The sequence below is a fragment of the Grus americana genome, chromosome 6, assembly GCF_028858705.1.
Source record: "Grus americana isolate bGruAme1 chromosome 6, bGruAme1.mat, whole genome shotgun sequence".
Lineage (NCBI taxonomy): Eukaryota > Metazoa > Chordata > Aves > Gruiformes > Gruidae > Grus > Grus americana.
In genome coordinates this window covers 18059653-18075807 of record NC_072857.1, presented here as the reverse complement: position 1 = coordinate 18075807, position 16155 = coordinate 18059653, and the positions used below count along the sequence as shown (strand labels likewise).

At 62.8% G+C, this 16155-nt stretch overlaps 1 protein-coding gene across 1 annotated transcript; it reads left to right on the top strand.

Annotated features, from left to right (window-relative positions):
• IHH (Indian hedgehog signaling molecule) lies at nt 1-12161 on the top strand. Its single transcript, XM_054830816.1, has 3 exons — nt 1-689; nt 6689-6950; nt 10209-12161. Exons 1-3 carry the CDS (start codon nt 387-389, stop codon nt 10868-10870), a joined length of 1227 nt encoding a protein of 408 aa, XP_054686791.1. The 5' UTR covers nt 1-386; the 3' UTR covers nt 10871-12161.
• Nucleotides 12162-16155: the final 3994 nt, after the last annotated feature.

The following is a 16155-nucleotide window of genomic DNA, read 5'->3' as shown; positions in this document are numbered from 1 at the left end:
GCTCCGGCTCCGGCTCCAGCCCCGCCGCGCTGACCGCCGGGGCGCAAACCGCGGGGGGCTCCGGCAGCGCCGAGTCCCGCGCCCCGCGCCCCGCAAGCGGCCGCTCGCCTGCCAAAACAAACGGCCCTTCGCTATTTATTGCCGCCACCGGGCCACGGCAGCTCAGAGCGGGCCGACACCGGCCCGCCGCACCAGGCAGCCGGAGCGCACCCGCGCCGGGCAGCCGCCGCGCCCCGCCGCCGCCGCCACCACCGGCACCGGCACCTGCCCGCCGGCTGCGCGCCGCATGGGGAGCCCCGGGGCGGGCGGCGGGAGCGGCGGCCGAGCCTAGCGGGGCCCCCGGAGCCGCCGGTCCCCCGGGCCGCCCCGGGGCCGCCGGGCGCGCCATGAAGCCGGCGCGGCTGCTGCTGCTGCTGAGCGGGTGCGCGCTGCTGCTGGCGCCGGCCGTGCGCGGCTGCGGGCCGGGCAGGGTGGTGGGCAGCCGCCGCCGCCCGCCCCGCAAGCTCATCCCGCTCGCCTACAAGCAGTTCAGCCCCAACGTCCCCGAGAAGACGCTGGGGGCCAGCGGTCGCTACGAGGGCAAGATCGCGCGTAACTCGGAGCGCTTCAAGGAGCTCACGCCCAACTACAACCCCGACATCATCTTCAAGGACGAGGAGAACACCGGCGCCGACCGGCTCATGACCCAGGTACGGCCCCGCCGCCGCCCGCTTCTCCCCCCGCGCCGGGCACCTGCGGGCACCGGGGCTGCCCGGCGGCGCCTTGCGCCCCGCTCTCCTGGGGCAGCGCGGGCAGCAGCGGGGGACCCGGCACTGCGGCTTCCCCGTCCTGCCCCGGGCATCCCGGTGCCCGGGCCGGGCTGCTGGCTGTGCAGCGCGGGCATCTCCCTGCAAAGCTCTGCCTCTTCGGCTGGGCTGGGCGCGTCGGACCCGGAGTGGGGCAGCAGACCGTCCCGCTGCGCCTCGATACGGCAGCACCCTGCGCTCGGAGCCGGCAGCACGCTGCCCCGCAAGCCGGCAGCACCCGGTCCCCCGAGATGGCAGCACCTTGCCCCGCTGCCCCTCGGAGCCTGTGGCACCCATGCCTGCTGCACCCCAAGGTGCGCCCTTGTGCCTCCCGAGCTGGCAGCACCCTGCTCTGCCGTCCCCCAACCCATGTCCCGCTGTCACCTGAGCTGGCAGCAACCTGCCCTGCTGTACCCCAACCCGTGTCCCACTGTGCCTTGAGCTGGCAGCAGCCTGCTCTGGTGCCCCCCGAGACATGCCACACTGCCCCCGACCTGGTAGCAACCTGCCCCGCCGGCCCCCGAGCCGGCAGCATCCTGCCAAACCATCCCCGAGCCGGCAGCGCTGTGCCGCGCTGTTCCCCAGCCGGGCAGCACCCTGCCCTGCTGCACCCATCCTGCCCTTGCCCCTCTGCTCTGCCCACCGGCTGCCTGTTGGAGCCGAGGGGCAGAGCAGAGCCCCGTGTGCTGGCAGGGAGAGGAGTGGGCAGAGAAGCCAGCTGGGCTCCAGGAGCGCCCTCGCTGTCCTTGTCCCCGCTCTGTCGCGGAAACCCTGTGCCGTGCCTTAGTGTCCCATCCCTACGTGTTTCGGGTGAGATGGTGAAGGGTCCCCGATGGGGGCTGCCCTCACGTTGCTACGCTCGGGGACGGGGACGACCTGTTATTGCAAATGCCCTGCTGCAGCCAGCTTACAAGTGCCCTGGGCCAGCAGGAAGGAGGGGTGGGGGGGACAGAGGACGGCAGCGGGGGAGGGGGGTGATGCTGGACGAAGGTTACTCTGTGTTTTAATATTGCCAGGAGAATGCCTGAGGGTTTCAGGAATGCAGATAAGGAGCCACACGGCCTTGCTAAGAAACCTGGCCACCAGCCTCAGCACTGGGTTACAGCCCAAGTGAGCTCCCGGGAGAGGCAGGGGGGAGCCAGGGCTGCCCCCCTGACCGCTGCACCTCCTGGTCTGGGGCTGGAGGGTGAGTGAACGTGGATGGCAGTGGTGGCAGGTGCTGAGGGAGCTCTGGCCATGGTTTCTGACTGAGGTGTTGGTAACAGTGAGAGGAAAAGCTGCTTGGGTGCTGGCTTGACAGCTCTGCAACCCCGCATGCGCTGGGGGCAGGTCCCTGAGGGCAGAGGCCATGGTCCAGAGTGATTCTCAGGCTGGGGACTGCAGCAGAGGGACCAAGACCCTCTGTGAGGGACACCAAGCTTGGGGATTTGCACAAGTTGTGGTTGCTGGTCACTGGAGACCTGGGGCTGAGCTGGAGTCTGCATCCCCTGGGGAACAGCCTCTGGACTACTGAGGAAGCGGTGAGCTCCGCTGGTCCGTGCATCAGGGAAGTGGGTGACATCGTATTGCTTGAGTTGGAGGCAAGAGAGTGCTTCTGGCTGCGTTTATTCTTGACAGTGCTCCTACCACCTGCCCTAACCCAGCCAGTGCCCCCTGGCACTCCTGGGAGAAGGAGGGCTCCGTATCCCACTTGCCAGACCCACACTTCCCGCTGTCCTGCTGCATCGTTGTCAGGGTACCTGGAAGCTCCCTGGTCTTCTTGGGTTGCCCAAATGAGGGCTCTTACCCTCCCCAGGGTCACTGGCCACTGCACGTCCACACACAGATGAGTACCATGGTGCCTTGGGCAGCTCTGGAGGGAACTGTCCCCATTGCTGTGGAAGTGGCATGACTTCTGGTGGCTTGCTGCCATCCCACAGCCCTCCGGGCTTGTCCTGTGGCCTCTGGCTGTGGGAGATGCCCCCAGACGTGGGAGGTCTGGCTCTGGCACCATGCTCTGTGTTGCTATGGGTTGGGAAAGGCCATTGACCCAACTCCTTGTCCCTTCCCCCAGTGCGCTGGCTTTTACTGCTGTTGACTCACTTCAAACCTGTTTTCTTTCCCCAAGTCCAAGGGTCTGGGTGTCCCAGGCAGCCGGAAGATGCCGCCTGCTTAGGGGGGTGGGTAGTGCTGCTCTCTGCCCGCCTTTCCTTTATCGTTTCATCTTCCTCAAGAATTCCAGTGTGTTTGCTCTCGCTGGTCCCACTCGGAGGTGCTGAGATAAGGCTGGAGGCAGAGCCCGCCTCACCTCTCCCCGGCAGCCTGGCCCAGGAATGTCCCAGGCCCCCTGCCCCCATGGATTCCCAACCCCAAGCCTCTCCCTACCCCAGACATCACCCCTTGCAGCCACTGTTGGCCCAACTGGCATGAAGACCATCCCTGCAGTGGTGAGGAACTGCTCATGGAGACCTTCGGATAGGGTTCTTGGCTTCCTTTGGGAGAAACCTCACCTGGGGGGAGATGCTAGTGGGACCATTCTTCTCCCAGCCAGGGTCTGGACATGGGGATAGCTGTGGCCAAGCACACAACCATCCATCCACAACCCCTCTGCTGAGACTGTCACACCTGAGTGTCCTGCATACCTCCCCTGAGATGACCCTGGGGTCCCTGTTGGCTGTTCCTCATCTTGGAGCTGTACCCTTCCTTCCAGACCTGCTGCCTTCCCCAAAGGGGTTTGGCTTACCCCACAGAACATGGTCCTGTCCCCAGTCTGGGCACGAGAAGGGAGATGCCAGTATTGGTCAGCAGGGAGAACATCTCTGCTCAGTCCAATCCAACATCCCAGGGTCCCCATCACAACGTGCATGGGACAGCGCAGAGCCACCCAGCTCAGCGTGGTGGCAGGGGGCCCCATCCTGCATGTGGCCTGGGGATGCCCAGTGACCTGTGCAACTACAGGGACAAGCTCTGCCCCCACACACACACTGTCACTGCCTTCCCCCCAAACCCTGCTATATGCCTGTCACATGAGTTTCAACCTCCCAGCTGGGCACTAGAACAGCACTGGGGCTGGTGAGCCATGGCCAGGGTTCAGTGCCACGTGGCTGAGCTTGGACATCCCACTCCAGCCTGGGCCCCACAGGACCTGTGGGCCATAGTGGCATTTCCACGTCTTTGTTGTCACCTTATGAGACCTTGTGTTCAGCCCCAGGCAGGAGGGGGACCATGCCATGCATGCAGGCATGGCCACCCTGGTCCCCAAGGATGCCGTAGCCCCTCTGAGCTGTGCATGGGGAGGAGGTGGGCTCTCTGCAGGCCCCAGCAAGCACCGAGCCTGCAGACAGCCCATGCCCATGGGCTTCTTGGTCCCTGCCTACCTGTCTGTGTGGGCAGCAGAGCCACTGGGCAGGCAGTGCCTGTCCCTACCTGCTCCCTGCCTCCTGTGCCTGCTCCCTGCCCATCCTCACCTGCTTGCCCTTGCCCATCACTGCCTGCTCCCTACTGATAGTTGCCTGTTCCCTGCCTATCCATGCCAGCTCCTTGCCCATTGCCGCCCTGCCTGTCCGTGCCTACTCCCCACCCGTAAGTACCTGCTCCCTCTCCGACCCTCCCTGCCCATCCCTGCCCGCTCCCTGTCCATTGGTACCTGCATCCTGCCCATCCCTCCCCGCTACCTGCCCGTCGCTGCCTGCTCCCTGCCCGTCGGTACCTGCTCCCTGCCCGCTCCCTGCCCGTGCTCTGACACCTGCTGGCCACCAAAGGCACAAGCAGAGCCGCCCGTCTCGGCAGCCCGGGGGCAGGGAGCTCCGGGGCCCTGCCTGCCGCTGTGTGCCCAGCCGAGCAGGCAGGCAGGCAGGCAGGCATCTGGGCAGGGGGAAGAAGGTGGGACCCTTGGGCTGGAGCTGCGCTGGGAGAGGCACATGCAGGGGACAAGGCAGCGCAGGTGGGTCCCGCTAGGAAAGGGTGGCCCTGCCCCAGGGGCTGGTGGCAGGCAGTGTCCCCACCTGGGGGACAGGGGTTGGAGGGTCTTGGTGTTCGTGTGCGGGTGGGGTGCCTGCGGAGGGCAGAAGGGCTGGCAGTGAGGGCAGGAGGTGTGCCCACAGCAGGGTGCTGGTGTGGGAGTGGCAAGGGGACCCGGACTGATGGGGCTGCAAGGGGGCATGGGGGACTCCCTGCCTGCCTCCAGCCCTGTGAACCCCCTTACCGCCCTTCTCCACAGGGTTCCATGGGGCTGGGGACCTTGGGAGCTGCTTGTGCCATGTGCCAAGTGGCACCACGGTGGTGTTGGACTGGAACAAAAGTCGCTCCCCTCCCTCCTCCTCCGCTCACCTGGCAACTGTTTGTCCAACACCTTCCTGGCTTATCTCCCCACACCCAGGGAGCCGTGAGACGAGGGCAGAGGTGCTCCCCCACCCCATGCGGGGCAAAGGACTGCCTGGCACTGCCCTTCCCGGGGCCTGGACCCTGCTGAGCGCAAGCGGGTTTCCCCAAGAGTAGCAGCACCCACCTCCCTGGGATGGGAGCAGGTACTGGGGGACAGGGTAAGGACTCAAGTATTTTGGGGGCAGCTCCCTGCAGAAGTAGTGCTGAGGCATTTCTGAGCCCGGGGGTGTAGCCAGCATTGGGTTTTATAGCCCTGGTTCACGCTCACTGGGACTGTGTCGCACGACTCACAACATCCCATGGTGGGGAGTTCCAGCGCTGAGCTAGGCATCACACAAAAATGCCCCCCTGCAGTGTCTGATTTTTAGGCTGCTGCCCAGTAGTTTCATTTCATGCTTCCCAGGACTGGCTTCATGCATGACCATGAATGCTCTGTCCTTCACCCTGATTTTATAGCACTCTCCAGGACCCCCCAGCATCTCCTGTCCAGGCTGCACAGTCCTAATCCATTCACCTGTTTTTGTGCAGAATCTCCCGTATAGCTTTTCCTACACCTTTTCTAGCTCTCCGCCACCCCTTTTGCAGCAGGGGAAGGGACCACAAGTGCGGGCTGTACTTTTGCAAGGCAAGCGCGCAGGGGCTTGGTCCCTCCGTGAGATGCAGCTGTGGCTGGGCAAGTGGGCAGCGCAGGGCGAGACTGGGAGGGCTGCAGTGCAGGCATCTGGGGCTGGCGTCTGCTTGCTGGGTAGGACCGTGGCGGGGGGGGGATGAGGCAGGGTGGCTGCCTTGCTTATGTGACCTCTGTGGCCACCAGATCTGGGGCTTTTGGGATCTTCTACTGCTCCTCAGCACTGGCTTTTCATCCCTTATGGTGAGGAGAGGTGGAGGGGAGCTTCACCCCACATCCCTTCTGCTCCAGCACAACAGAGCTCTGGGGTGGGTTTGGCATTTCCCACATGAGCAGAGGCTGGATGAAGCTATGAGGCTGCACAGTGCTGTGTCCTTGTGCCTCAGGATTTGAGAAGTGATACCAAGCACAGCTGTGCTCAGAACTGGGCAGGTTGTTTCATTTGTGCCCACAGGCAGTGCTGGAGACCCTGGGAGATCCTCCCAGCCAGGAGGCAGCAGGGTCTCAGCTCCCACATCCTCCTCCCGTCAGCTGGAAGCCCCTGGGGCAATGCTGGTGCATGGGAGGGGTCCTCGGAGCAGAGAGGGTATTTCACCCTGACCAAGGCTCTGCTGCCCAACAGGGTCTTCAACGAGCTGGGAAGTGGGGGAGAGATGGAGGGTACCCTGTTGGAGTGCACACCCTTGGGAGATGCTATGTCAAACAAGGGAGCATCTGGCACTGCAGGGAATCTGGAGGGCATGGGATGAACAAGGCGCTTCATATTCTCAGATCTTTCTCTGCTGGACCAGCCCCCAAAAGGTCTGGGGACACAGGCCAGCTTTGTGGAATCATGGTGGGATACAACCTGCCAACCAGGCAGCTAACCCTCTCTCCAAAAAGCTTTTACTGACTCTGCCCCTCTGCCCTGCAGCGCTGCAAGGACCGCTTGAATTCCCTGGCCATCTCCGTCATGAACCAGTGGCCGGGGGTGAAGCTGAGGGTGACGGAGGGCTGGGATGAAGATGGGCACCACTCAGAGGAGTCGCTGCATTACGAGGGCCGAGCCGTGGACATCACGACCTCGGACCGGGACCGCAACAAGTACGGCATGCTGGCTCGCCTGGCCGTGGAGGCTGGCTTTGACTGGGTCTACTACGAGTCCAAGGCGCACATCCACTGCTCCGTCAAGTCAGGTAAGGCTGGGAGGGGGCAGTGAGCAGGACCAGGGGCCACCCCCCTGTTGCAGCGTGTCTGGGGAGCCTGGCTGGGTGGGTGGAGTGCTCCCAGGGGTTGCTGGCTCTTGCAGCCTGATTTCCCTATCTGGGGCAGACAGTCGGATGGGGAGTGAGTCACACACCTGTGGCCAGCAGTGCCATGGGGCAAATTCCCCACCTAGCTCCCGCTGACTTGCAGCCTTACCCATCCTCTCTACTCCCCTCCTTTTTCCACCCCGCATCCCTTTCTCCCCCAGCCTGTCCCCCCAGTCTGCCCATCACAGCTCTCTGCCCTGCCTCTGCCCTTTCAGTCCCTTAGTGCCCAGCTGCCCAGGCTCAGCACCATCCAGCACTGCCCTCCTCCACTGCTTGGCTGCTCTTGAGCTCCTGCTGTCGCAGCAGCATCCGTCCAGCCCTGACTGGTCAGGGCTGGGGACAGGGACACCCAAGCAGGGACAGGCCAGCGTGCCCTGGGATCAGCTCTCTGCTGTACAGCATCTTCTGTGGAGGGGAGCAGGGCTGGGGGGTGCTGGAGGCAGAGGCAGCTGGACTGGACTGAGGGGTGCTATCGTCGTTGGTGGTGTTTTCTTCCCCCCCCCCCCCTCCGCCCCGTGGGGTGCAGTGAGGGGGGACGTCTGCTCTCAGGCCCTGCCCGTGGTCGGGATGGGATTGCGTGGGGTGCAAGCTCCGCCCCGCCCCCAGCACGGGGAGAAGCTGCCCCTGCCCGGGATGCTGCAGCCCCGGGCCCAGCGCAGCTCCCGCCGGAGCGGCCGCGCTGGCTGCGTGCGGCAGAGGGCAGCAGTGGCCCACGCACGGCACTGGCCACGCAGGGCACGCTAACCCCGCGGCTACATGCCGGGAGAGGGCCATGCTGCTGCCCGGACGCCTGCGTTCCCATGTCGTGACAGGCTGGGAAGGTCTCTGCCTGTGCGTGGGCTTGCGTGGACACAAAGGCAGCCTCGGCGGCTCCACGCACACACGCACACTGGCACCGTGCCGGCACATGGCTGCCGAGCTGCAGAACCGTGCCTGCGCACAGAGCACTTGCACATGCACACGTATGCACAGGGAGGGGGCTGTGGCTGCACACACGTGCCCACAGACATGCCCACACACCTATGTGCCCTGCACTGTGCCGCAGTGGTGCTGGGGTTGGTGCACTGGTGCTGCTGCCCCGCGTCTCTTGTCCCCGGGCTCGGCTCCCACCGCACTCTGCCTGTCCTACTGCCCTAGCCCGTGGCCAGCGGCCTGACACCCCCAGACGCCAGCCTGCCCCCCCGCGCTGATCCGCTCCCCCGTGCCGATGCCAGGACAGGCGCAACGCCGGCCGGCGATGAAGGTGGGGCGACCGCGCCGCAGAGAGGGAGCGACGCGCCCCCGAAGAGGGACAAAGCATGGGCGAAGGACCAGGGCTCCTGTGCCCCGGGGCAGCCGGTGGGACTGGCCGGAGGAGTGGGGCCAGGCTCCGAAGCAAGGACCATGACCCCAGATCCCTGGGGCTGGCCAGAGGAGTGGGGCTGTGCCCCTGGAGAAGGATGGAGGCTCTTGAATCCTGGGCTGCTCCCTGGACCAACTGAAGAGGGATGCCGTGACCCAGGCAGCAGACCGGGGCCCTGAGGCCCTGGAGGGCTTCTGGAGGATGGCCACAGCCCACCTCACACCACAGTGGCTCCTCGGGGCTCTGGGTCCCCCATATTTATCCCTGAGGCCACGGGGAGCCCAAGGATGCGTGGTGGAGGCTGTGGGGTGCATATCCTGACACTCCCAGAGCTGTGTACAGAGGGCAGCCGGGCTGCCCCGCCTCTTAGTAAATGGCTTTTATTTTTGTACAGATGGCCACATGGCCTGTTGTATGTATTGCTTCTCCTCGGGTGTCCCCCCCCTGCACCCGCGCACCTCTTCATGCCCAGCGCCTGTGCCCCCTGCTTCTGCCAGGTGCCCCTCTCATCCTCCTGCCAGCCCATCTCCGTGGCTCTGCCTCCTGCCTGGGGCTGCGGGGTGCAGCATTGGGGACGTGGCCTCCAGGGCAGGCACGGGGCGGACGCTGCACCTCACCTGAGCAATAAAAGGATTCTGTCCCAGAGATGGATGCCTCTCTTCATGGGCCTGGGGGCTGGGATTTGGCTCTGCCCAAAGCTGGGGAGGGATGGAGGGCAGTGCCACCTGGTTGGGGACAATCAGGGACTAGATGAAGGAGCTGGGAGAGGGGCCTCAGGCGGCTGGGAGCTCAAGGCTGGGACCGTGCAAGGCCAGGAGCAGGACCCTAGATGAGACACCCCTGGCAGATGGTGAGAGGGCATCATATAGACACTAACATGGGGGTTGCTGGGGCTTGGGGGACCGGAACTGCTGTGAGAGCACCGTTCCTTGGGAAGCCAGGGTTCCCCCGCTAAATGCCAGGATGGACCCCTGGTGACACTTGGTGACTTGCTGCATCTTTTCATTTGGGGAGGGGTAGGACAGCTGTGCCACCATCCCAGGGGACAACAAGCCCCAGAGAGTTTGGGTGCTTTACCCTGTGACAATTGCTAGCAAAGTCCTCCTTGCCCAGAAAGCTAGTGGCTTTTGCCTGATGATGGACACAGGCTGTGACACCTCCCTGCAGCTCAGAGGGGGGATTAGCTGGCATCAGCGGTGCAGGGGGGAGCAGGCAGCAGAAGGGAGCAGAGCTGCAACGTGGGGTGGAGGGGTGCTGCGGTGCTGGGGGAGGGCACTGTGCCCTGTGCTGTTCCTCGTAGCACCCTCCCCAGCAGTACCCGAGCCCAGCACTGCAGGGGATGGGGATGCTGTGGGCATGCAGAGTGCAACCGGGCACTCTGCTCCTCAGCCTGCCACTGGCTCAGGGCTCTGCCTCCCCTCTTTTGAGCTTCGGGTGCTCCCCTGGCACTGCCTTGTGCATCTGGGGCTGTGGCTGTGCCCCACTCCCCCTGCCAGGCAGGTTTTGGGACGTGGCTCTGCAGAACAGTCCCAGTGCCCTGGCACCACAGCAAGGAGCAGGTGCTGCCATGTGTGGCTCGAGTCCCCAGGTGCCACCCCCAGTGACATGGTGGCTGGGGGAGCAGCCACCCAGGGAGGCTGGATTGGTGGCTGGGGGTGTGCATGTTGGTGATGCCAGGGCAGGGTTATCCCTGGGTGGGCAAAGCCAGGCAGCCTGGGAGGGTCTCTGTGCATCGTGGAACAGGGATGCTGGGGGTCTGGCAGATGGGTAACCCTCCTGTCCTCTCTTTCCCTGTGCAGAGCACTCGGCTGCTGCAAAGACGGGGGGCTGCTTCCCCGGGCGGGCGTTGGCGACGCTGGAGGACGGTGCCCGGACACCGCTGTGGGCGCTGCGCCCGGGCCAGCGGGTGCTGGCGATGGATGGGGCAGGCAGGCCCACCTACAGCGACTTCTTGGCTTTCCTGGACAAGGAGCCTCGTGCCCTCACCTCCTTCCATGTCATCGAGACGCTGGAGCCACCCCGGCGCCTGGCCCTGACACCCACCCACCTGCTCTTCGTGGCTGAGAACGCCTCGGCGCCCGCTGCCCACTACCGCCCCACCTTTGCCAGCCGTGTGCGCCCCGGACATTTCGTGCTGGTGGTGGCGGAGGGGGGCGGCTTGCAGCCCGCTGAGGTGGTGGGGGTGCAGAACCGGAGGGATGTGGGAGCCTATGCCCCACTAACGCGCCACGGGACGCTGGTGGTGGACGGCGTGGTTGCCTCGTGCTTCGCCCTGGTGCAGGAGCAACATCTGGCACAGCTGGCCTTCTGGCCGCTCCGGCTCTACCACAGCCTGGTGGGGTGGCCAGGGGCTCAGGGGGATGGTGTGCACTGGTACTCGGGGCTGCTTTACCGCCTGGGCAGGCTGCTCCTGCCCCCCGACAGCTTCCACCCGCTGGGGGTACCCTGGGCGGAGAGCTGAGGGTGCGCCCCGGCCGCAGCCGGTGCTGCTGGTGGAGGTGGTGGCTGCGGGGCAGCTCACCAAAGTTGGGTGCCCATGGGGAGCTGCCTCCAGCCCTGCCTGTACGGGGCACAGCCACCTCCTGGTTGGGGGACACCGGGGCTCCCCGGTGTGCCTCCTCCATGCCCACTGCCCCCTCCTCACCCCCTGTTCCTGAGGGGCAGTGGGGAGGCACAAAGGGTTCCCCCCAGACATGGGGGTGCCCCCAGCTGGATCCACATGCTGCTATTTGTGTGTGTGTGTGATGTGCGTGTGTGTGTGCAGAATTAGCTAACGACGGAGGTCTGATAGACGAGGGGGAGTGGGGAGAGGAGAGAGCCCCTGGCTGCAGGCTGCCCACAGAGGGGGGCTCCCAGACTGGCTGCCCCCAGCAGGGAGGCTCTGAGAGAGGGGCCCCAGGGCCCTTTGCTGGGCAGCCCGGGTGGGAGAGAGGGCAATGCCATTCCCACCCCTGGGACATGGCAGCTGGGAGGAGGGTGACCTGGGTACTGGGACAGTGCCTTGCCCTTAGCCCTGACTGCAGGTGCAGGGGGACACCCAAAACCAGCCTCTGTATGCCTGGGGTGCCTGGGTGCAGGCAGGCTGGAAGGGCTGGCATGGCTCTGGCACGAGACCTGTGACTTGGTGGCACGGGTGCTGCTGGAGCGAGAGGCTGAGGAGTGGGACCCTGAGCTCTGCCCAAAGCCAGGCATGCCTACGGGGACATTGTGACAGCACAGGGGGGCTCTGGCTGGCGAGAGGGGGTGGGGAGGCAGGGGGGTGGGAGGGTGCAAGTGCCAGCCAGGCATGGGCATGCACTGGTGGGAGCAGGGGTGGGGAGAGCTGGGGCTGCAGCCCCAGCCGCCGGAGCAGGGAGGAAGGAAAGAGGCTGGGGAGAAAGTGCTCCCTCCCTTGCCTTCCCAGCATCCTGCCCTGAGCTGGCTCAGCCCAAAGCCATGCCTTTCCTACCCCAAACCAAAAAACTCCCCACGGTCCAGACCCTGCCTGGCCTGACCTCCCTGGCCATCCCAGCACCCCAAACCCTCAGGGTAACTCTGCTGCTCACCTGCTCCCAGGACCTGGGGGAGCCCCATCAGAGCTGCAGCCATGGTCCTCCTCCAGATCCTGGCTAGAGCCTCAGCCTCCCCTGGCTCCATGTTAGTGGAGATGAGGGGGCTGGGGGGGGAGCTGTGACCCACATCCCCCCTGCAGCATCACGCGTCTTTATTTATTTATCTGCTCTTTGTATGTACCATAGATGGGAGGCAGCGTGGGCGCGTGCAGGGTGAGATGGGAGCGGGCGGGGGGGGGGAAGCTGTTTGGTTGGGGGGGGTGATTTTTTTTTTTTTAAACAAAAAGCAGAAATTATTTAAAGATTATTTTAAAGCACAGTTTTAATGGTGATTGCTGTCCAGGGCGAAGTGAGAGAGCACGAGCGCAGCCGACGGCAGGTGTATTTTTGTCTCTTCACTGGATGTACCTTTCCTGGTCGGGGACACGGCCCAATAAATCCATCGTCTCCCAGGCGCACAGTCCAAGCTCTGGTGAGGGGAGGGCAGGCAGGGATTGGGAACGCTTAATGCCCATCATAAACAGGGCAGGCAGGGACAGAGGACATCTTGCTCTTCTCTAAGAGCAACAAATTTCCACCCCAATGCTCCCCATCAGTAAGGGCAAGTTCTCCTTCCCACTTCCCCATACCCAGGGGAGGTGGAAAGCCTCCCGGGGTGGCAGGAAGGCTGCAGGAGTGACCCAGCGTACATGGGACCAAGCTGTCACTGGGACCACCTGGAAACTAGGGGAAGTGAGGCAGGACTTTTTTGCTTCAGTTTTCACTGGCAAGTGCTCTAGTCACACCACCCAAGTCACAGAAGGCAAAGGCAGGGACTGGGAGAATGAAGAACCACACACTGTAGGAGAAGATCAGGTTCAAGACCATCTAAGGAACCTGAAGGTGCACAAGTTCTTGGGATCTGATGGGATGCATCTGCAGGTCCTGAGGGAACTGGCAGATAAAGTTGCTAAGCCACTATCCATCATATTTAGAAGTTGTGGCAGTCCAGTCTGGGGAAGGGAAACATAATCCCCATTTTTAAGAAAGGAAAATTCAAGGGAACCACAGTCAGTCTCATCTCTGTGCCCGGCAAGATCATGGAGCAGATCCTCCTGGAAACTATGCTAAGGCACATGGAGAATAAGGAGGTGATTGGTGACAGCCAACATGGCTTCACTAGGGGCAAATCGTGCCTGACAAATTCAGTGGTCTTCTATGAAGGGGTTACAGCATTGGTGAATAAGGGAAGAGCAACTGACGTCATCTACCTGGACTTATGCAAAGCATTTGACACTGTCCCGCACAACATCCTTGTCTTTAAATTGGAGAGACATGGATTTGACAGATGGACCACTCGGTGGATAAGGAATTGGCTGATTGGTCACACTCAAAGAGTTGTGGTCAACAGCTTGATGTCTAAGTGGAGACCAGTGGCGAGTGGCATTCCTCAGGGGTCGGCACTGGGACCGGCACTGTTTAACATCTTTGTTGGTGACATGGACAGTGGGATTGAGTGCACCTTCAGCAAGTTTGCTGACGACACCAAGCTGTGTTGTGCAGTCAATACGCTGGAAGGAAGGGACTTTGACAGGCTTGAGAGGTGGGCCCGTGCGAACCGCATGAAGTTCAACAAGGCCACGTGCAAGGTCCTGCACATGGGTCAGGGCAATCCAAAGCACAACTACAGGCTGGGTGGAGAATGGATTGAGAGCAGCCCTGAGGAGAAGGATGTGGAGATGTTGGTTGATGAGAAGCTCAACATGAGCCAGCAGTGTGCGCTTGCAGTCCAGAAGCCAACTGTGTCCTGGGCTGCATCAAAAGCAGCATGACCAGTGGGTCGAGGGAGGTGATTCTGCCCCTCTACTCCATTCTCACGAGACCCCACCTGGAGTACTGCATCCAGCTCTGGGGTCCCCAGTACAAGAAGAAATGGACTTGTTGGGGCGAGTCCAGAGGAGGCCACGAAGATGATCAGAGGGCTGAAGCACCTCTCCTATGAGGACAGGCTGAGAGAGTTGGGATTGTTCAGCCTCGAGTCCAGGGGGATCTTATAGCAGCCTTCCAGTACCTGAAGGGAGCCTACAAGAAATCTGGAGAAGGACTGTCTACAAGCGCATGTAGTGTAGGACAAGGGATAATGACTTTAAACTGAAGGAGACTAGATTTAGATTAGATATTAGGAAGAAATTCTTAACTGGGAGGGTGGTGAGGCACTGGAACAGGTTGCCCAGAGAAGCTCTGGATGCCCCATCCCTGGAAGTGTTCAAGGCCAGGTTGGATGGGGCTTTGGGCAACCTGGTCTAGTGGAGGGTGTCCCTGCCCATGGCAGGGGGTTGGTACTAGATGAGCTTTGAAGCCCCTTCCATTCTATGGTTCTAGGACACAGGAGGGACAGCCACTGCAGGACTGCCAGGGACACCATCTCCATCCCAGCCCACTGCCCCAGTGCTTGGCTGTGCTGGGACACCCTTCCACACCCTCTCCATCACCACACCGCCTGCTAACCCAGTGCTCCTGGAGAAGATGGACCCCCTACCCTGCCTGCTGGGTTTCCAGTGTCACTTTAGCCCAGTGCTAGCCACTGCTGGCTCTGTGCCCTCGCCCCTCACCAGCCCTGCCCCTCCGCCACCCCATCCCCATGCCTGTGTGGCCTATGCTCAGGTGCCCTGGCCCAGACTCCTGGGGGGGCTGGGAGCAGGGTGCCCCCAGGGCTTTCCCTGGACCCCACAGCATGGTGAGTGCAGAGCAATTCGGCAGCAGGCTGTCAGCGAGGGCCCTCATCACCACGGCTAATTTAAGGGCTCTGCGAGGCGGCTGAGCTAATTTAATTAGGTTCTTATTACAGAGAAGGACAAATTGGTCCCCGGGGGTGCCACAGGGTCAGGCCTTCGAGAGGCGCTTTATGGAGTGAAATTTCAATCAGGCTGCCATCACAGACGCGGTGGGGGGAGCTGGAGGCAGGGGATGCATGGGGAGAGGATGTGCCCTTTTGGGTGCCCCGGGACACTGTGGGCAGCCGTCTCCAGGTCCAGGTTTTTATGGTATCCATGAGTATGGGGGCACAGCTCTTTGCCTTGTTAGGAGGATGCTGCAGGGTTTGGTTTTTGGGGTTTTTTTTGGAGGGGGGGCTGCTTTGGGGTAGAAGCAGGGAAAGCGGAGGTTCCCAGCTCTGGGCCAGCCCCAGGGCAGCGAGAGGAAGGGAGGTACCCATAAATAAGATTCTGGGGTCTTTCCCTGCCTGAAGCCCCATTAACTCCCTCATAGCCCCCATAAAGTCTCATGGTGAGGATTGTGAGGACAAAATTATGTCCAGATGACAGACAGGACTTATGGGGGACTCTCCCTTCCCTGGATGCCCCTGTCTCTAACCACTCAGCCCTGGGAGAGCCAGGGCAACCTGGGGGCTGCCCCACTGCTCGTGGGCACCTGAAGCAGTGAGATCTCCCAGGGTGCCAGCCCCAGGCGGGGAGGTCCCACCAGGGTCTCCGCTGGGTGTTGATGGATGAGGATGCTGGTGGGTGGCCGGCAGAAGGGCCGGGCTGGAGGGTACCACAATGGATGTCTCTCCATCAATTTGTCCTCATTACCATGTGAATGGTGGGTGGGAGGGAGAGGAAGGGCATGTGGTGGCAGGAGAAACCCCACACATGCTCCCATCTGGGGTAGCGTGTTGTCCCCCCCACCCCTCCAGCACTGTCTGAGCTTGTTAAACCAGCGCCAATTCTGCCCCCCCCCGCCCCTGCCCCCGGCCCCAAATTCAGGGGAGGAGAGGTACCACCCCCTATTCAGAGCCTTGAAAAGGCTACAGGGTCCGGTGCTGTTAACAAGGGGGGACCTTGTCCCCGTCCCCGCCTCTCCCGTCTGTCCCTCACGCCATGGCCTTCTGCTGTGGCAGCACCAGCCAAGCCTGCCCCCGGTCCCAGGCTGAGTGCTGGGGTCCTGGCAAGGGGTGGTGGAAGGTGTCGGGGCGCGGGGAGTGGAGCACCCCGAAAGCATCTCCTGTTTGTGGGGAACTGCACCATTGAGGGATGGCAGGGTGGTGATCCCGTGGGACTCCAAGACCAAACCTTCCCTGCGGAGTGGGGAATGTCTCCAGGCAAGGAGGTGGATTGTCCCCCTTGTCCGGGAGCTCGAGGTGCATCCAGGTCCTCATGGCCTGGGCTGTGACGGTGATGGCGGGGAGTGACCCCCAAATATCTGGGCCTGCGGGCAT